Source organism: Coregonus clupeaformis, chromosome 18 (assembly GCF_020615455.1).
Source record: "Coregonus clupeaformis isolate EN_2021a chromosome 18, ASM2061545v1, whole genome shotgun sequence".
Classification (NCBI taxonomy): domain Eukaryota; kingdom Metazoa; phylum Chordata; class Actinopteri; order Salmoniformes; family Salmonidae; genus Coregonus; species Coregonus clupeaformis.
The window spans coordinates 37557575-37578832 of NC_059209.1; the positions used below are offsets into that span (position 1 = coordinate 37557575).

General features: G+C 46.9%; 2 protein-coding genes and 1 long non-coding RNA gene across 3 annotated transcripts in view; all 3 read right to left on the minus strand.

The window, feature by feature from the left end:
- Positions 1–19902, minus strand: part of LOC121555779 (sperm-associated antigen 1-like) — a 70327-nt gene extending 50425 nt beyond the window's left edge. Inside the window, 6 exon segments of the mRNA XM_045226982.1 lie at positions 86–261; positions 15956–16697; positions 17033–17124; positions 17412–17431; positions 19090–19208; positions 19674–19902. Coding sequence (XP_045082917.1) covers positions 86–261; positions 15956–16697; positions 17033–17124; positions 17412–17431; positions 19090–19208; positions 19674–19864 — 1340 coding nt within the window. The 5' untranslated portion in view covers positions 19865–19902.
- LOC123493073 (LRR receptor-like serine/threonine-protein kinase FLS2) lies at positions 13968–15920 on the minus strand. Its single transcript, XM_045226862.1, has 2 exons — positions 14501–15920; positions 13968–14344 (listed from the first exon to the last, which is right to left on the minus strand). The coding sequence occupies exons 1-2, from the start codon at positions 15909–15911 to the stop codon at positions 14037–14039; spliced, it is 1719 nt and encodes a 572-aa protein (XP_045082797.1). The 5' UTR covers positions 15912–15920; the 3' UTR covers positions 13968–14036.
- Positions 17239–19117, minus strand: LOC123481203. The gene is made up of 4 exons (XR_006661966.1): positions 19042–19117; positions 18635–18721; positions 18373–18493; positions 17239–17431 (listed from the first exon to the last, which is right to left on the minus strand). It is a non-coding gene; the product is annotated as an uncharacterized LOC123481203 (long non-coding RNA).
- Positions 19903–21258: the final 1356 nt, after the last annotated feature.

Here is a 21258-nt window from a genome sequence, read left to right on the forward strand (position 1 = left end):
GGGTGGAGTAGTTTACCTGTTGACACTGTCTAATGAGGGTGGAGTAGTTTACCTGTTGACACTGTCTGAGGGTGGAGTAGTTTACCTGTTGACACTGTCGTGTGCAGCCTGCACCCTGATATCTATCTGTAGCACGGTTTTGTAATCCACATAGGCCTGTCGGTAACGCTCCATAGTCTCACAAGCCATGGCTCTGCGTAGGAGGGGCTTGAGGGAGAACGGCTGCAGCTCCAAGGACCAGCAGGTAGAAATAGAGTAAGACTGAGGACGGAGGGGATCAAGCCCTGCATACACCTACAGTACAGTACCTAGCATGAGACTGAGGACGGGAAGGGATCAAGCCCTGCATACACCTACAGTACAGTACCTAGCATGAGACTGAGGACGGAGGGGATCAAGCCCTGCATACACCTACAGTACAGTACCTAGCATGAGACTGAGGACGGAGGGGATCAAGCCCTGCATACACCTACAGTACAGTACCTAGCATGAGACTGAGGACGGAGGGGATCAAGCCCTGCATACACCTACAGTACAGTACCTAGCATGAGACTGAGGACGGAGGGGATCAAGCCCTGCATACACCTACAGTACAGTACCTAGCATGAGACTGAGGACGGAGGGGATCAAGCCCTGCATACACCTACAGTACAGTACCTAGCATGAGACTGAGGACGGAGGGGATCAAGCCCTGCATACACCTACAGTACAGTACCTAGCATGAGACTGAGGACGGAGGGGATCAAGCCCTGCATACACCTACAGTACAGTACCTAGCATGAGACTGAGGACGGGAGGGGATCAAGCCCTGCATACACCTACAGTACAGTACCTAGCATGAGACTGAGGACGGAGGGGATCAAGCCCTGCATACACCTACAGTACAGTACCTAGCATGAGACTGAGGACGGGAGGGGATCAAGCCCTGCATACACCTACAGTACAGTACCTAGCATGAGACTGAGGACGGGAAGGGATCAAGCCCTGCATACACCTACAGTACAGTACCTAGCATGAGACTGAGGACGGAGGGGATCAAGCCCTGCATACACCTACAGTACAGTACCTAGCATGAGACTGAGGACGGGAAGGGATCAAGCCCTGCATACACCTACAGTACAGTACCTAGCATGAGACTGAGGACGGAGGGGATCAAGCCCTGCATACACCTACAGTACAGTACCTAGCATGAGACTGAGGACGGGAAGGGATCAAGCCCTGCATACACCTACAGTACAGTACCTAGCATGAGACTGAGGACGGAGGGGATCAAGCCCTGCATACACCTACAGTACAGTACCTAGCATGAGACTGAGGACGGGAAGGGATCAAGCCCTGCATACACCTACAGTACAGTACCTAGCATGAGACTGAGGACGGAGGGGATCAAGCCCTGCATACACCTACAGTACAGTACCTAGCATGAGACTGAGGACGGGGAAGGGATCAAGCCCTGCATACACCTACAGTACAGTACCTAGCATGAGACTGAGGACGGGGAGGGATCAAGCCCTGCATACACCTACAGTACAGTACCTAGCATGAGACTGAGGACGGGAAGGGATCAAGCCCTGCATACACCTACAGTACAGTACCTAGCATGAGACTGAGGACGGGAGGGGATCAAGCCCTGCATACACCTACAGTACAGTACCTAGCATGAGACTGAGGACGGGAAGGGATCAAGCCCTGCATACACCTACAGTACAGTACCTAGCATGAGACTGAGGACGGAGGGGATCAAGCCCTGCATACACCTACAGTACAGTACCTAGCATGAGACTGAGGACGGAGGGGATCAAGCCCTGCATACACCTACAGTACAGTACCTAGCATGAGACTGAGGACGGGAAGGGATCAAGCCCTGCATACACCTACAGTACAGTACCTAGCATGAGACTGAGGACGGAGGGGATCAAGCCCTGCATACACCTACAGCCTGCAGGTTGGGGTTGGTGTTTGAGGAGGGAGGAGTCAAGGCTGCAGGTTGTGGTTGGTGTTTGAGGAGGGAGGGGTCAAGCCTGCAGGTTGGGGTTGGTGTTTGAGGAGGGAGGGGTCAAGGCTGCAGGTTGGGGTTGGTGTTTGAGGAGGGAGGGGTCAAGGCTGCAGGTTGGGGTTGGTGTTTGAGGAGGGAGGGGTCAAGGCTGCAGGTTGTGGTTGGTGTTTGAGGAGGGAGGGGTCAAGGCTGCAGGTTGGGGTTGGTGTTTGAGGAGGGAGGGGTCAAGCCTGCAGGTTGTGGTTGGTGTTTGAGGAGGGAGGGGTCAAGGCTGCAGGTTGGGGTTGGTGTTTGAGGAGGGAGGGGTCAAGGCTGCAGGTTGTGGTTGGTGTTTGAGGAGGGAGGGGTCAAGCCTGCAGGTTGTGGTTGGTGTTTGAGGAGGGAGGGGTCAAGCCTGCAGGTTGTGGTTGGTGTTTGAGGAGGGAGGGGTCAAGGCTGCAGCCAGCCAGCCAGCCAGCCAGCCAGCCAGACAGACAGACACTTGGTGGGCTGTTTCTCAGACAGGGAAAAGGAACAACTACAACACCTATTTCTCCTTCTCATGTTAATACATATTTTTCACTCTCTCTAGTCTTATCTCCATCTCTTCATTCAAAGACTCAATCATGGACACTCTTACTGCCAGTTGTGGCTGCTTCGCGTGATGTATTGTTGTCTCCACCTTCTTGCCCTTTGTGCTGTTGTCTGTTGCCCAATAATGTTTGTACCATGTTTTGTGTTGCTGCCATGTTGTGTTGCTGCCATGCTGTGTTGTTGTCTTAGGTCTCTCTTTATGTAGTGTTGTGGTCTCTCTTTATGTAGTGTTGTGGTGTCTCTCTTTATGTAGTGTTGTGGTGTCTCTCTTTATGTAGTGTTGTGGTGTCTCTCTTTATGTAGTGTTGTGGTGTCTCTCTTTATGTAGTGTTGTGGCGTCTCTCTTTATGTAGTGTTGTGGTGTCTCTCTTTATGTAGTGTTGTGGTGTCTCTCTTTATGTAGTGTTGTGGTGTCTCTCTTTATGTAGTGTTGTGGCGTCTCTCTTTATGTAGTGTTGTGGTGTCTCTCTTTATGTAGTGTTGTGGTGTCTCTCTTTATGTAGTGTTGTGGTGTCTCTCTTTATGTAGTGTTGTGGTGTCTCTCTTTATGTAGTGTTGTGGTGTCTCTCTTTATGTAGTGTTGTGGTGTCTCTCTTTATGTAGTGTTGTGGTGTCTCTCTTTATGTAGTGTTGTGGTGTCTCTCTTTATGTAGTGTTGTGGTGTCTCTCTTTATGTAGTGTTGTGGTGTCTCTCTTTATGTAGTGTTGTGGTGTCTCTCTTTATGTAGTGTTGTGGTGTCTCTCTTTATGTAGTGTTGTGGCGTCTCTCTTTATCTAGTGTTGTGGCGTCTCTCTTTATGTAGTGTTGTGGCGTCTCTCTTTATGTAGTGTTGTGGTGTCTCTCTTTATGTAGTGTTGTGGTGTCTCTCTTTATCTAGTGTTGTGGTGTCTCTCTTTATCTAGTGTTGTGGTGTCTCTCTTTATGTAGTGTTGTGGCGCTCTCTCTTTATGTAGTGTTGTGGCGTCTCTCTTTATGGAGTGTTGTGGCGTCTCTCTTTATGTAGTGTTGTGGCGTCTCTCTTTATGTAGTGTTGTGGTGTCTCTCTTTATGTAGTGTTGTGGTGTCTCTCTTTATGTAGTGTTGTGGTGTCTCTCTTTATGTAGTGTTGTGGTGTCTCTCTTTATGTAGTGTTGTGGTGTCTCTCTTTATGTAGTGTTGTGGTGTCTCTCTTTATGTAGTGTTGTGGTGTCTCTCTTTATGTAGTGTTGTGGTGTCTCTCTTTATGTAGTGTTGTGGCGTCTCTCTTTATGTAGTGTTGTGGTGTCTCTCTCTCTTTATGTAGTGTTGTGGTGTCTCTCTTTATGTAGTGTTGTGGTGTCTCTCTTTATGTAGTGTTGTGGCGTCTCTCTTTATGTAGTGTTGTGGTGTCTCTCTCTCTTTATGTAGTGTTGTGGTGTCTCTCTCTCTTTATGTAGTGTTGTGGTGTCTCTCTTTATGTAGTGTTGTGGTGTCTCTCTTTATGTAGTGTTGTGGCGTCTCTCTTTATGTAGTGTTGTGGTGTCTCTCTTTATGTAGTGTTGTGGTGTCTCTCTTTATGTAGTGTTGTGGTGTCTCTCTCTCTTTATGTAGGGTTGTGGTGTCTCTCTTTATGTAGGGTTGTGGTGTCTCTCTTTATGTAGGGTTGTGGTGTCTCTCTTTATGTAGTGTTGTGGCGTCTCCCTTTATGTAGTGTTGTGGTGTCTCTCTTTATGTAGTGTTGTGGTGTCTATCTTTATGTAGTGTTGTGGTGTCTCCCTTTATGTAGTGTTGTGGTGTCTCTCTTTATGTAGTGTTGTGGTGTCTCTCTTTATGTAGTGTTGTGGTGTCTGTAGAGTAAACAGGAGACCTGACTGTACACCACAGTACAGGGCTGTAGAGTAAACAGGAGACCTGACTGTACACCACAGTACAGGGCTGTAGAGTAAACAGGAGACCTGACTGTACACCACAGTACAGGGCTGTAGAGTAAACAGGAGACCTGACTGTACACCACAGTACAGGGCTGTAGAGTAAACAGGAGACCTGACTGTACACCACAGTACAGGGCTGTAGAGTAAACAGGAGACCTGACTGTACACCACAGTACAGGGCTGTAGAGTAAACAGGAGACCTGACTGTACACCACAGTACAGGGCTGTAGAGTAAACAGGAGACCTGACTGTACACCACAGTACAGGGCTGTAGAGTAAACAGGAGACCTGACTGTACACCACAGTACAGGGCTGTAGAGTAAACAGGAGACCTGACTGTACACCACAGTACAGGGCTGTAGAGTAAACAGGAGACCTGACTGTACACCACAGTACAGGGCTGTAGAGTAAACAGGGAGACCTGACTGTACACCACAGTACAGGGCTGTAGAGTAAACAGGAGACCTGACTGTACACCACAGTACAGGGCTGTAGAGTAAACAGGAGACCTGACTGTACACCACAGTACAGGGCTGTAGAGTAAACAGGAGACCTGACTGTACACCACAGTACAGGGCTGTAGAGTAAACAGGAGACCTGACTGTACACCACAGTACAGGGCTGTAGAGTAAACAGGAGACCTGACTGTACACCACAGTACAGGGCTGTAGAGTAAACAGGAGACCTGACTGTACACCACAGTACAGGGCTGTAGAGTAAACAGGAGACCTGACTGTACACCACAGTACAGGGCTGTAGAGTAAACAGGAGACCTGACTGTACACCACAGTACAGGGCTGTAGAGTAAACAGGAGACCTGACTGTACACCACAGTACAGGGCTGTAGAGTAAACAGGAGACCTGACTGTACACCACAGTACAGGGCTGTAGAGTAAACAGGAGACCTGACTGTACACCACAGTACAGGGCTGTAGAGTAAACAGGAGACCTGACTGTACACCACAGTACAGGCCTGTAGAGTAAACAGGAGACCTGACTGTACACCACAGTACAGGGCTGTAGAGTAAACAGGAGACCTGACTGTACACCACAGTACAGGGCTGTAGAGTAGGCTACTCCAGGTCAATGACCATATCATATCAACCAACTGGTGGTCTCCAGGACTGGGCTGGAGGTCAGTCACTTTAAGCTCAGTACTGATTGACTTGGGAGGTATAATGGTTCAATCTCACTAAGTAGGGAGTGATCAGTCACTCACCTCTCACTAAGCAGGGAAGTGATCAGTCACTCACCTCTCACTAAATAGGGAAGTGATCAGTCACTCACCTCTCACTAAGTAGGGAAGTGATCAGTCACTCACCTCTCACTAAGTAGGGAAGTGATCAGTCACTCACCTCTCACTAAGTAGGGAAGTGATCAGTCACTCACCTCTCACTAAGCAGGGAAGTGATCAGTCACTCATCTCTCACTAAGTAGGGAAGTGATCAGTCACTCACCTCTCACTAAGTAGGGAAGTGATCAGTCACTCACCTCTCACTAAGCAGGGAAGTGATCGGTCACTCACCTCTCACTAAGCAGGGAAGTGATCAGTCACTCACCTCTCACTAAGTAGGGAAGTGATCAGTCACTCACCTCTCACTAAGCAGGGAAGTGATCGGTCACTCACCTCTCTGGTCTTCCCCTTGCTCATTCTCCACTTCCTGAATTACGATCTTGTTGCTTTTACGTTCCTTCTCCGGTTGACACTGATTTAGTTTCTTACCCACCTCAACCAGAAGTTTCTGTGGGCCAGGATGTGTGAAGGAAAATCAGAACAGAAGACCTGAAAATAGTTCATTCTATTGTTCCATTAGATTAAATGCAAACACAGTCAAACAACATGTTATGCTGATGAAGACAGGTGATTTAACAGTCGTAACAGTCCATACTATTCAACTCCACGTCCGTCATTCCAGGCCACTACAGTACTGTCTATTGAATAAACAGGAGACCTGACGGTCACTACAGTACTGTCTATTGAATAAACAGGAGACCTGATGGTCACTACAGTACCGTCTATTGAATAAACAGGAGACCTGATGGTCACTACAGTACCGTCTATTGAATAAACAGGAGACCTGACGGTCACTACAGTACTGTCTATTGAATAAACAGGAGACCTGATGGCCACTACAGTACCGTCTATTGAATAAACAGGAGACCTGATGGTCACTACAGTACCGTCTATTGATTAAACAGGAGACCTGATGGTCACTACAGTACCGTCTATTGAATAAACAGGAGACCTGACGGTCACTACAGTACTGTCTATTGAATAAACAGGAGACCTGATGGTCACTACAGTACCGTCTATTGAATAAACAGGAGACCTGACGGTCACTACAGTACCGTCTATTGAATAAACAGGAGACCTGATGGTCACTACAGTACCGTCTATTGAATAAACAGGAGACCTGACGGTCACTACAGTACCGTCTATTGAATAAACAGGAGACCTGACGGTCACTACAGTACCGTCTATTGATTAAACAGGAGACCTGATGGTCACTACAGTACCGTCTATTGAATAAACAGGAGACCTGACGGTCACTACAGTACTGTCTATTGAATAAACAGGAGACCTGATGGTCACTACAGTACCGTCTATTGAATAAACAGGAGACCTGACGGTCACTACAGTACCGTCTATTGAATAAACAGGAGACCTGATGGTCACTACAGTACCGTCTATTGAATAAACAGGAGACCTGACGGTCACTACAGTACCGTCTATTGAATAAACAGGAGACCTGACGGTCACTACAGTACTGTCTATTGAATAAACAGGAGACCTGATGGCCACTACAGTACCGTCTATTGAATAAACAGGAGACCTGACGGTCACTACAGTACCGTCTATTGAATAAACAGGAGACCTGACGGTCACTACAGTACCGTCTATTGAATAAACAGGAGACCTGATGGTCACTACAGTACCGTCTATTGAATAAACAGGAGACCTGACGGTCACTACAGTACTGTCTATTGATTAAACAGGAGACCTGACGGTCACTACAGTACCGTCTATTGAATAAACAGGAGACCTGACGGTCACTACAGTACCGTCTATTGAATAAACAGGAGACCTGATGGCCACTACAGTACCGTCTATTGAATAAACAGGAGACCTGACGGCCACTACAGTACCGTCTATTGAATAAACAGGAGACCTGATGGCCACTACAGTACCGTCTATTGAATAAACAGGAGACCTGATGGTCACTACAGTACCGTCTATTGAATAAACAGGAGACCTGACGGTCACTACAGTACCGTCTATTGAATAAACAGGAGACCTGACGGTCACTACAGTACCGTCTATTGAATAAACAGGAGACCTGATGGCCACTACAGTACCGTCTATTGAATAAACAGGAGACCTGACGGTCACTACAGTACCGTCTATTGAATAAACAGGAGACCTGACGGTCACTACAGTACCGTCTATTGAATAAACAGGAGACCTGATGGTCACTACAGTACCGTCTATTGAATAAACAGGAGACCTGACGGTCACTACAGTACTGTCTATTGATTAAACAGGAGACCTGACGGTCACTACAGTACCGTCTATTGAATAAACAGGAGACCTGACGGTCACTACAGTACCGTCTATTGAATAAACAGGAGACCTGACGGCCACTACAGTACCGTCTATTGAATAAACAGGAGACCTGATGGCCACTACAGTACCGTCTATTGAATAAACAGGAGACCTGATGGTCACTACAGTACCGTCTATTGAATAAACAGGAGACCTGACGGTCACTACAGTACTGTCTATTGAATAAACAGGAGACCTGATGGCCACTACAGTACCGTCTATTGAATAAACAGGAGACCTGACGGCCACTACAGTACCGTCTATTGAATAAACAGGAGACCTGATGGTCACTACAGTACCGTCTATTGAATAAACAGGAGACCTGACGGTCACTACAGTACCGTCTATTGAATAAACAGGAGACCTGACGGTCACTACAGTACCGTCTATTGAATAAACAGGAGACCTGACGGTCACTACAGTACCGTCTATTGAATAAACAGGAGACCTGATGGTCACTACAGTACCGTCTATTGAATAAACAGGAGACCTGATGGCCACTACAGTACCGTCTATTGAATAAACAGGAGACCTGATGGTCACTACAGTACCGTCTATTGAATAAACAGGAGACCTGATGGTCACTACAGTACCGTCTATTGAATAAACAGGAGACCTGATGGTCACTACAGTACCGTCTATTGAATAAACAGGAGACCTGATGGCCACTACAGTACCGTCTATTGAATAAACAGGAGACCTGATGCTGTCATTCATTTTATGGAGGGATTGGTTGATACAGTAACTCCAACGCACCGTGATGGGCTGTGTGTGTGTGTGTGTGTGTGTGTTTGTGTGTTGGGCTGTGTGTGTGTGTTGGGCTGTGTGTGTGTGTGCGTGTGTGTGTGTGTGTTTGTGTGTTGGGCTGTGTGTGTGTTGGGCTGTGTGTGTGCGCGGTGTGTGTGTGTGTGTGTGTGTGTGTGTGTGTGTTGGGCTGTGTGTGTGTTGGGCTGTGTGTGTGTGTGTGTGTGTGTGTGTGTTTGGCTGTGTGTGTGTGTGTGTGTGTGTGTGTGTTTGGCTTGTGTGTGTGTGTGTGTGTGTTTGGCTGTGTGTGTGTGTGTGTGAGACACTTACAGTAGCAGTGGTGTTCTGTGGTTCAGCCAGCAGTACGCTCCTCAGGTCTTCAGCAGCCATCTGATAGTTCCCCTGCTGTTTCAGCACTGTGGCCCTGTCAGCCAGGAACATGACATGGGCTTTGAAATCACACCTTATGCCTTTAGTGCACTACTTTTGAACCAGGGCCCATAGGACTCAGGCCAAAAGTAGTGCACTATATAGGGAATAGGGTGCCATTCTCTGGTCTAAAGTAGTGCACTATATAGGGAATAGGGTGCCATTCTCTGGTCTAAAGTAGTGCACTATATAGGGAATAGGGTGCCATTCTCTGGTCTAAAGTAGTGCACTATATAGGGAATAGGGTGCCATTCTCTGGTCTAAAGTAGTGCACTATATAGGGAATAGGGTGCCATTCTCTGGTCTAAAGTAGTGCACTATATAGGGAATAGGGTGCCATTCTCTGGTCTAAAGTAGTGCACTATATAGGGAATAGGGTGCCATTCTCTGGTCTAAAGTAGTGCACTATATAGGGAATAGGGTGCCATTCTCTGGTCTAAAGTAGTGCACTATATAGGGAATAGGGTGCCATTCTCTGGTCTAAAGTAGTGCACTATATAGGGAATAGGGTGCCATTCTCTGGTCTAAAGTAGTGCACTATATAGGGAATAGGCTGCCATTCTCTGGTCTAAAGTATTGCACTATATAGGGAATAGGGTGCCATTCTCTGGTCTAAAGTAGTGCACTATATAGGGAATAGGGTGCCATTCTCTGGTCTAAAGTAGTGCACTATATAGGGAATAGGCTGCCATTCTCTGGTCTAAAGTATTGCACTATATAGGGAATAGGGTGCCATTCTCTGGTCTAAAGTAGTGCACTATATAGGGAATAGGGTGCCATTCTCTGGTCTAAAGTAGTGCACTACATAGGGAATAGGGTGCCATTCTCTGGTCTAAAGTAGTGCACTACATAGGGAATAGGGTGCCATTCTCTGGTCTAAAGTAGTGCACTATATAGGGGATAGGGTGCCATTCTCTGGTCTAAAGTAGTGCACTACATAGGGAATAGGGTGCCATTTGGGACGCATCGTGGTGATGCACTTTCCTATGTAGCATGGTTATATTAGTATTCATAACTGTGCGTATACATTAAATAGACAAGACCAGTCTTTCTGAAAGGTAGACTCAATGAAGTGACGATGCACCAGCAGCACCACAGATATTGAGATGAGCGAGATGCACGACTTCTCTCTCCCAGTCATACACAGTCTCTGAGCGAGATGCACGACTTCTCTCTCCTAGTCATACACAGTCTCTGAGCGAGATGCACGACTTCTCTCTCCCAGTCATACACAGTCTCTGAGCGAGACGCACGACTTCTCTCTCCCAGTCATACACAGTCTCTGAGCGAGATGCACGACTTCTCTTTCCCAGTCATACACAGTATCTGAGCGAGATGCACGACTTCTCTCTCCCAGTCATACACAGTATCTGAGCGAGATGCACGACTTCTCTCTCCCAGTCATACACAGTCTCTGAGCGAGATGCACGACTTCTCTTTCCCAGTCATACACAGTATCTGAGCGAGATGCACGACTTCTCTCTCCCAGTCATACACAGTCTCTGAGCGAGACGCACGACTTCTCTCTCCCAGTCATACACAGTCTCTGAGCGAGACGCACGACTTCTCTCTCCCAGTCATACACAGTCTCTGAGCGAGACGCACGACTTCTCTCTCCCAGTCATACACAGTCTCTGAGCGAGACGCACAACTTCTCTCTCCCAGTCATACACAGTCTCTGGAGCGAGATGCACGACTTCTCTCTCCCAGTCATACACAGTCTCTGAGCGAGATGCACGACTTCTCTCTCCCAGTCATACACAGTATCTGAGCGAGATGCACGACTTCTCTCTCCCAGTCATACACAGTATCTGAGCGAGATGCACGACTTCTCTCTCCCAGTCATACACAGTCTCTGAGCGAGATGCACGACTTCTCTCTCCCAGTCATACACAGTCTCTGAGCGAGATGCACGACTTCTCTCTCCCAGTCATACACAGTCTCTGAGCGAGATGCACGACTTCTCTCTCCCAGTCATACACAGTCTCTGAGCGAGATGCACGACTTCTCTTTCCCAGTCATACACAGTCTCTGAGCGAGACGCACGACTTCTCTTTCCCAGTCATACACAGTCTCTGAGCGAGATGCACAACTTCTCTCTCCCAGTCATACACAGTCTCTGAGCGAGATGCACGACTTCTCTCTCCCAGTCATACACAGTATCTGAGCGACACAGTCTCTGAGTGAGATGCACGACTTCTCTCTCCCAGTCAAATCAAATCAAATCAAATTTTATTGGCCACATGCGCCGAATACAACAGGTGCAGACATTACAGTGAAATGCTTACTTACAGCCCTTAACCAACAGTGCATTTATTTTTAACAAAAAAAGTAAAAATAAAACAACAACAAAAAAAGTGTTGAGAAAAAAAAGAGCAGAAGTAAAATATAATAACAGTAGGGAGGCTACATATACAGGGGGGTACCGGTGCAGAGTCAATGTGCGGGGGCACCGGCTAGTTGAGGTAGTTGAAGTAATATGTACATGTGGGTAGAGTTAAAGTGACTATGCATAAATAATTAACAGAGTAGCAGCAACGTAAAAAGATGGGGTGGGGGGGCAGTGCAAATAGTCCGGGTAGCCATGATTAGCTGTTCAGGAGTCTTATGGCTTGGGGGTAGAAGCTGTTGAGAAGTATTTTGGACCTAGACTTGGCACTCCGGTACCGCTTGCCGTGCGGTAGCAGAGAGAACAGTCTATGACTAGGGTGGCTGGAGTCTTTGACAATTTTGAGGGCCTTCCTCTGACACCGCCTGGTATAGAGGTCCTGGATGGCAGGAAGCTTGGCCCCAGTGATGTACTGGGCCGTACGCACTACCCTCTGTAGTGCCTTGCGGTCGGAGGCCAAGCAGTTGCCATACCAGGCGGTGATGCAACCAGTCAGGATGCTCTCGATGGTGCAGCTGTAGAATTTTTTGAGGATCTGAGGACCCATGCCAAATCTTTTCAGTCTCCTGAGGGGGAATAGGCTTTGTCGTGCCCTCTTCACGACTGTCTTGGTGTGTTTGGACCATGATAGTTCGTTGGTGATGTGGACACCAAGGAACTTGAAGCTCTCAACCTGTTCCACTACAGCCCCGTCGATGAGAATGGGGGCGTGCTCAGTCCTCTTTTTTTTCCCTGTAGTCCACAATCATCTCCTTTGTCTTGGTCACGTTGAGGGAGAGGTTGTTGTCCTGGCACCACACGGCCAGGTCTCTGACCTCCTCCCTATAGGCTGTCTCATCGTTGTCGGTGATCAGGCCTACCACTGTTGTGTCGTCGGCAAACTTAATGATGGTGTTGGAGTCGTGCCTGGCCATGCAGTCATGGGTGAACAGAGAGTACAGGAGGGGACTGAGCCCGCACCCCTGAGGGGCCCCCGTGTTGAGGATCAGTGTGGCAGATGTGTTGTTACCTACCCTTACCACCTGGGGGCGGCCCGTCAGGAAGTCCAGGATCCAGTTGCAGAGGGAGGTGTTTAGTCCCAGGATCCTTAGCTTAGTGATGAGCTTAGAGGGCACTATACACAGTATCTGAGTGAGATGCACGACTTCTCTCTCCCAGTCATACACAGTCTCTGAGCGAGATGCACGACTTCTCTCTCCCTGTCATACACAGTCTCTGAGTGAGATGCACGACTTCTCTCTCCCAGTCATACACAGTCTCTGAGCGAGATGCACGACTTCTCTCTCCCAGTCATACACAGTCTCTGAGCGAGATGCACGACTTCTCTCTCCCAGTCATACACAGTCTCTGAGCGAGATGCACGACTTCTCTCTCCCAGTCATACAGTCTCTGAGCGAGATGCACGACTTCTCTCTCCCAGTCATACACAGTATCTGCACATGTCCACGAGTTCGCTTCACGTAGTTGCAACGTCGTAGAAACGGCACCAAAACAGCGGAGAAGTTGAGTACCTTTCATATTGCCCGGCTCCATCTCCAGTGGAACAGTACCTTTCATATAGCCCGGCTCCATCTCCAGTGGAACAGTACCTTTCATATAGCCTGGCTCCATCTCCAGTGGAACAGTACCTTTCATATAGCCCGGCTCCATCTCCAGTGGAACAGTACCTTTCATATAGCCCGGCTCCATCTCCAGTGGAACAGTACCTTTCATATAGCCCGGCTCCATCTCCAGTGGAACAGTACCTTTCATATAGCCCGGCTCCATCTCCAGTGGAACAGTACCTTTCATATAGCCCGGCTCCATCTCCAGTGGAACAGTACCTTTCATATAGCCCGGCTCCATCTCCAGTGGAACAGTACCTTTCATATAGCCCGGCTCCATCTCCAGTGGAACAGTACCTTTCATATAGCCCGGCTCCATCTCCAGTGGAACAGTACCTTTCATATAGCCCGGCTCCATCTCCAGTGGAACAGTACCTTTCATATAGCCCGGCTCCATCTCCAGTGGAACAGTACCTTTCATATAGCCCGGCTCCATCTCCAGTGGAACAGTACCTTTCATATAGCCCGGCTCCATCTCCAGTGGAACAGTACCTTTCATATAGCCCGGCTCCATCTCCAGTGGAACAGTACCTTTCATATAGCCTGGCTCCATCTCCAGTGGAACAGTACCTTTCATATAGCCCGGCTCCATCTCCAGTGGAACAGTACCTTTCATATAGCCCGGCTCCATCTCCAGTGGAACAGTACCTTTCATATAGCCCGGCTCCATCTCCAGTGGAACAGTACCTTTCATATAGCCCGGCTCCATCTCCAGTGGAACAGTACCTTTCATATAGCCCGGCTCCATCTACAGTGGAACAGTACCTTTCATATAGCCCGGCTCCATCTCCAGTGGAACAGTACCTTTCATATAGCCGGCTCCATCTCCAGTGGAACAGTACCTTTCATATAGCCCGGCTCCATCTCCAGTGGAACAGTACCTTTCATATTGCCTGGCTCCATCTCCAGTGGAACAGTACCTTTCATATAGCCCGGCTCCATCTCCAGTGGAACAGTACCTTTCATATAGCCCGGCTCCATCTCCAGTGGAACAGTACCTTTCATATAGCCCGGCTCCATCTCCAGTGGAACAGTACCTTTCATATAGCCCGGCTCCATCTCCAGTGGAACAGTACCTTTCATATAGCCCGGCTCCATCTCCAGTGGAACAGTACCTTTCATATTGCCCGGCTCCATCTCCAGTGGAACAGTACCTTTCATATAGCCCGGCTCCATCTCCAGTGGAACAGTACCTTTCATATAGCCCGGCTCCATCTCCAGTGGAACAGTACCTTTCATATAGCCCGGCTCCATCTCCAGTGGAACAGTACCTTTCATAGAGCCTGGCTCCATCTCCAGTGGAACAGTACCTTTCATATTGCCTGGCTCCATCTCCAGTGGAACAGTACCTTTCATATAGCCCGGCTCCATCTCCAGTGGAACAGTACCTTTCATATAGCCCGGCTCCATCTCCAGTGGAACAGTACCTTTCATATAGCCCGGCTCCATCTCCAGTGGAACAGTACCTTTCATATAGCCTGGCTCCATCTCCAGTGGAACAGTACCTTTCATATTGCCTGGCTCCATCTCCAGTGGAACAGTACCTTTCATATAGCCCGGCTCCATCTCCAGTGGAACAGTACCTTTCATATAGCCTGGCTCCATCTCCAGTGGAACAGTACCTTTCATATAGCCTGGCTCCATCTCCAGTGGAACAGTACCTTTCATATTGCCTGGCTCCATCTCCAGTGGAACAGTACCTTTCATATTGCCCGGCTCCATCTCCAGTGGAACAGTACCTTTCATAGAGCCTGGCTCCATCTCCAGTGGAACAGTACCTTTCATATAGCCTGGCTCCATCTCCAGTGGAACAGTACCTTTCATAGAGCCTGGCTCCATCTCCAGTGGAACAGTACCTTTCATATAGCCCGGCTCCATCTCCAGTGGAACAGTACCTTTCATATAGCCCGGCTCCATCTCCAGTGGAACAGTACCTTTCATATTGCCTGGCTCCATCTCCAGTGGAACAGTACCTTTCATAGAGCCTGGCTCCATCTCCAGTGGAACAGTACCTTTCATATAGCCCGGCTCCATCTCCAGTGGAACAGTACCTTTCATATAGCCCGGCTCCATCTCCAGTGGAACAGTACCTTTCATATTGCCTGGCTCCATCTCCAGTGGAACAGTACCTTTCATATAGCCCGGCTCCATCTCCAGTGGAACAGTACCTTTCATATTGCCCGGCTCCATCTCCAGTGGAACAGTACCTTTCATATTGCCTGGCTCCATCTCCAGTGGAACAGTACCTTTCATATTGCCCGGCTCCATCTCCAGTGGAACAGTACCTTTCATATAGCCTGGCTCCATCTCCAGTGGAACAGTACCTTTCATATAGCCCGGCTCCATCTCCAGTGGAACAGTACCTTTCATAGAGCCTGGCTCCATCTCCAGTGGAACAGTACCTTTCATATAGCCCGGCTCCATCTCCAGTGGAACAGTACCTTTCATATAGCCCGGCTCCATCTCCAGTGGAACAGTACCTTTCATATAGCCCGGCTCCATCTCCAGTGGAACAGTACCTTTCATATAGCCCGGCTCCATCTCCAGTGGAACAGTACCTTTCATAGAGCCTGGCTCCATCTCCAGTGGAACAGTACCTTTCATATTGCCCGGCTCCATCTCCAGTGGAACAGTACCTTTCATATAGCCCGGCTCCATCTCCAGTGGAACAGTACCTTTCATATAGCCCGGCTCCATCTCCAGTGGAACAGTACCTTTCATAGAGCCGGCTCCATCTCCAGTGGAACAGTACCTTTCATATAGCCTGGCTCCATCTCCAGTGGAACAGTACCTTTCATATAGCCCGGCTCCATCTCCAGTGGAACAGTACCTTTCATATAGCCTGGCTCCATCTCCAGTGGAACAGTACCTTTCATAGAGCCTGGCTCCATCTCCAGTGGAACAGTACCTTTCATATAGCCTGGCTCCATCTCCAGTGGAACAGTACCTTTCATAGAGCCTGGCTCCATCTCCAGTGGAACAGTACCTTTCATATAGCCCGGCTCCATCTCCAGTGGAACAGTACCTTTCATATAGCCCGGCTCCATCTCCAGTGGAACAGTACCTTTCATAGAGCCTGGCTCCATCTCCAGTGGAACAGTACCTTTCATATAGCCCGGCTCCATCTCCAGTGGAACAGTACCTTTCATATAGCCCGGCTCCATCTCCAGTGGAACAGTACCTTTCATATAGCCCGGCTCCATCTCCAGTGGAACAGTACCTTTCATAGAGCCTGGCTCCATCTCCAGTGGAACAGTACCTTTCATATAGCCCGGCTCCATCTCCAGTGGAACAGTACCTTTCATATAGCCCGGCTCCATCTCCAGTGGAACAGTACCTTTCATATAGCCCGGCTCCATCTCCAGTGCCTTCTGACAGTCGTTGAGGGCATTGTGCCAGTGCTGCAGTTTGATCTCTGACTGGGTTCTGCTGTTGTAACCTGCTACGGTTGGTACCACTGACAGACTCCTGGTGAGGAGGAGACATGGAGAGAAGAGAGATGGACCACATTTAGCAGTACGGAGACTGATTACTGGATAAGACCTTCTCACTGAGGGTTTGAGTAATATCAACATTGAATAAGGAATTATGACATAGCCCCTCTAGTAAATGAATAGGATCTCTATGGATATAAATGTATCTCTATGGTTTGAAGCTGAACTCAAGACAAAAGGAATGAAACCCATTGAATATGCATTCACTAAGAGATACTAGCATCTCTTAGTGAATGCATATTGACGGTAATGACGATCCCTAACTCCTCCAAGGGAGACAGCTGTTAGTGTTAAGTTAAATGGTCTGACCTTGAATAATACGCCACTGCTTCTTCATAGTCGTTGGCCTTGAAAGCCTCGTTGCCTTTAACCTTCTCACGGTTGGCAACGAGGACTTTCTCCTGCCCAGTCAGCGCCAGAAGAACATACACATTCTATCAAGACTACGGAGCAACAACAGTCAAAAAAAGACATACTGCAAGTGTGCATGAATTCATGATATAACAACTGAACAACACAATTGAACCGTTACAACTAAATAACATCTCTGAGACACTAATGACACAGTCTTATGGGAACCAAATAGATATTTCACCTGTTGTATCCATGTTGCTCCTGATGTACAGATCTCTAGAGTTTATAATTGCGGGGGGATCCTTTTTTGTTCCATTTCCATCACTTTTATCACACTCCCTGTCGACGTCATACCTGCAATACAGAGGGACAACGTTGATAATATGGTCTAGGCATGATTCCAGGACCCCATACACAAATTATAAGGCAGGAAAAAACTACACACTCACTGGTCCCATTCTATATAATCAGGAGGAAGAACCTTCTACAGACTCACTGGTCCCATTCTATATAATCAGGAGGAAGAACCTTCTATACACTCACTGGTCCCATTCTATATAATCAGGAGGAAGAACCTTCTACAGACTCACTGGTCCCATTCTATATAATCAGGAGGAAGAACCTTCTATACACTCACTGGTCCCATTCTATATAATCAGGAGGAAGAACCTTCTATACACTCACTGGTCCCATTCTATATAATCAGGAGGAAGAACCTTCCACAGACTCACTGGTCCCATTCTATATAATCAGGAGGAAGAACCTTCTACAGACTCACTGGTCCCATTCTATATAATCAGGAGGAAGAACCTTCTATACACTCACTGGTCCCATTCTATATAATCAGGAGGAAGAACCTTCTATAGACTCACTGGTCCCATTCTATATAATCAGGAGGAAGAACCTTCTATAGACTCACTGGTCCCATTCTATATAATCAGGAGGAAGAACCTTCTATAGACTCACTGGTCCCATTCTATATAATCAGGAGGAAGAACCTTCTACAGACTCACTGGTCCCATTCTATATAATCAGGAGGAAGAACCTTCTACAGACTCACTGGTCCCATTCTATATAATCAGGAGGAAGAACCTTCTATAGACTCACTGGTCCCATTCTATATAATCAGGAGGAAGAACCTTCCACAGACTCACTGGTCCCATTCTATATAATCAGGAGGAAGAACCTTCTATAGACTCACTGGTCCCATTCTATATAATCAGGAGGAAGAACCTTCTACAGACTCACTGGTCCCATTCTATATAATCAGGAGGAAGAACCTTCTATACACTCACTGGTCCCATTCTATATAATCAGGAGGAAGAACCTTCTATAGGCTCACTGGTCCCATTCTATATAATCAGGAGGAAGAACCTTCTTCTTTTAAGTTTTCTTCTGTCCATTTGAAACTGCATTCTGCAACACAATTTAGAATGAAGTTCAACTCATTGTTCTACTATTGTCTGACAACACAAAATAATTGTATTTCCTCGTAAACATTATTATTATTATCCTCATTACCTGCTTGAAAGTAATAGAGCAACTTGAGCCACGTACCGGGGGAACATTATCATTTTCAAGATCATGAAATAAAGATTGTTGTTTCAGCTCAGTTTCCCTCATTTTGGCATCTCTCTCCCACTTCTGTAACAGTGAAACAGTGTGGTGGATATTAGGTAAGTCTGCTACATGAGGATGTGTGTATCCATGTCATTGTCTACAGCGGTCCTACTGCTACACCACTATGGTATTACTACTAATACAAAGTCTCAATGACACTTCCAAGTGTTGTTACAAATGTCACTGATCTCTGTTAACCCAGAACTGAAATCTTGCATGATTTGGTCAGATGCTTGATGTTTTACGTAGTCTGTCCACGACAGATTACAAAAGTTACATTGGCACAGTGAGGCCCCACAACCTTGTGGTCACTTTTAGACAACGTTGTGTGGTGAGGACAGCACCTTGAGTTCGTCAGTGATCTGGCTCCATTCATCTCCAGAGAGGCAGGCAGCGGTGGCTGGGGGGGGGGGGGATGTCCTTTCTGAGGGCACGGCTTCTTGGGTCCGACCTCTTCAGACGACTCTCACAGAACTCTATCAGATGGGGATAGATACCCTCATCTCCAGATCTGTAGTGAAATGGCTGACTGTGAATTTCATGACATCTATCAACATAATACAGAGATGTTCACTTGGCTGGCATAATAGTCACTTTAACTCTGCCCACATGTACATATTACTTCAACTACCTCAACTAGCCGGTGCCCCTGCACATTGACTCTGCACCGGTACCCCCCTGTATATATAGCCTCCCTACTGTCACTTTATTTTACTTCTGCTCTTTTTTTCTCAACACTTTTTTTGTTGTTGTTTTATTTTTACTTTTTTGTTAAAAATAAATGCACTGTTGGTTAAGGGCTGTAAGTAAGCATTTCACTGTAATGTATTGTAAAGCACCTGTTGTATTCGGCGCATTTTTTTTGTTGCACTATTTGTGCAACTCTTTTGTCCATTTCTCACTTAGATTGAGTTAGACTGTTATGTTCAAAACTACCAGCTATAGCCTTGACCTAACCTTCCTCTGAACCATTTACCTCAGCACCCTCAGAATCTTCCCCGGGTATTTCACGTCAGTGCATTTCTCAATGTAGCCATAGTCCAGGTGATCCACCGGAACTGCTGCAGCATGCGGGGTCTCAGTAGTGCCTGCTGGCACCTCTTGAGTTAGAAGTGAGGAAACTATCTCTGCATTCATGGCTGACCTGTTGACAACAGAAATGCCCATACATTAATAAAGCTACATTTTTCAAAGTTGTGGCTAGCCTAGTACCTACAGCCTGGGTCGTGCGACACTGTCGACAATGCTAGCTAAAGTTAGCAGTTTGGTTTAATGTTACTAGCTAACGTTACTGTCAGTGAAGAGAATGGTTGAAAGCAATAGTGAGAAGTCAATTTCCTACTCACCAGACAATAACCGTGTCACGGAGGAAATGAGAAGTTGTAGGTATTTAGCGAAATAATTACTCGCTACGATGTAAAGTTAGCTAGCGACCTGTGTGTGTCTCATCAACCGAAAAAAACTCCAAGCGATTCGTTTCCATAGTAACCAGTGTCCCGCTTCAGTTGCCGCGAGGGGGTGCGGTTCTGCTTGTTGTGCAAAGCGCCAAGTATCTTTGATGCTGCAGGTGGCTACTTCATCCAGTAATAATAATAATATAGACACTACACAAGTATCTTTGATGCTGCAGGTGGCTACTTCATCCAGTAATAATAATAATATAGACACTACACAAGTATCTTTGATGCTGCAGGTGGCTACTTCATCCAGTAATAATAATAATATAGACACTACACAAGTATATTTGATGCTGCAGGTAGCTACTTCATCCAGTAATAATAATAATATAGACACTACACAAGTATATTTGATGCTGCAGGTAGCTACTTCATCCAGTAATAATAATAATATAGACACTACACAAGTATATTTGATGCTGCAGGTGGCTACTTCATCCAGTAATAATAATAATATAGACACTACACAAGTATATTTGATGCTGCAGGTAGCTACTTCATCCAGTAATAATAATAATATAGACACTACACAAGTATATTTGATGCTGCAGGTAGCTACTTCATCCAGTAATAATAATAATATAGACACTACACAAGTATATTTGATGCTGCAGGTGGCTACTTCATCCAGTAATAATAATAATATAGACACTACACAAGTATCTTTGATGCTGCAGGTAGCTACTTCATCCAGTAGATGGCGACGTCGCGTCAAAGATAGTACAGTACTGTAACAGCAATAATTTAACACTGCGCACACACACATTGACTACTTTGTAAATTATCAATCACGTTTGATACTTTTTTTGCGGAGAGGGCTGCAGGCACTGGTATCCCTCCGCTTGCACTTACTGACAAATGACTTGTTGTTGACAGTCCATCAACGTCTGGGCCAAAGTCTTGGATTGTCTTATGTGGAATAATAAACAAACAAAAATCTATTACTAGTAATACATTCCAAGTTACTTGAACTATAAATAGGGGAAAGAGAACTCACCAGTACATAAGAGCCACCAGGTGGATTTTCAGAGAATGGGCTCTTCTGAAGGAGAGGGTAGGGGGCGGAGTTGATCAACATGCTCTTGTCTAAACCACTTCCCTAAT

Coding starts and splice junctions, on each gene's coding strand:
- LOC123493073 (XM_045226862.1), bottom strand. CDS start 15,911: ATGAAAGGTACTGTTCCACTGGAGATGGAGCCGGGCTATATGAAAGGT. Junction 14,345..14,500: donor GGAGCCAGGCTCTATGAAAG/GTACTGTTCCAC, acceptor GCAATATGAAAG/GTACTGTTCCACTGGAGATG.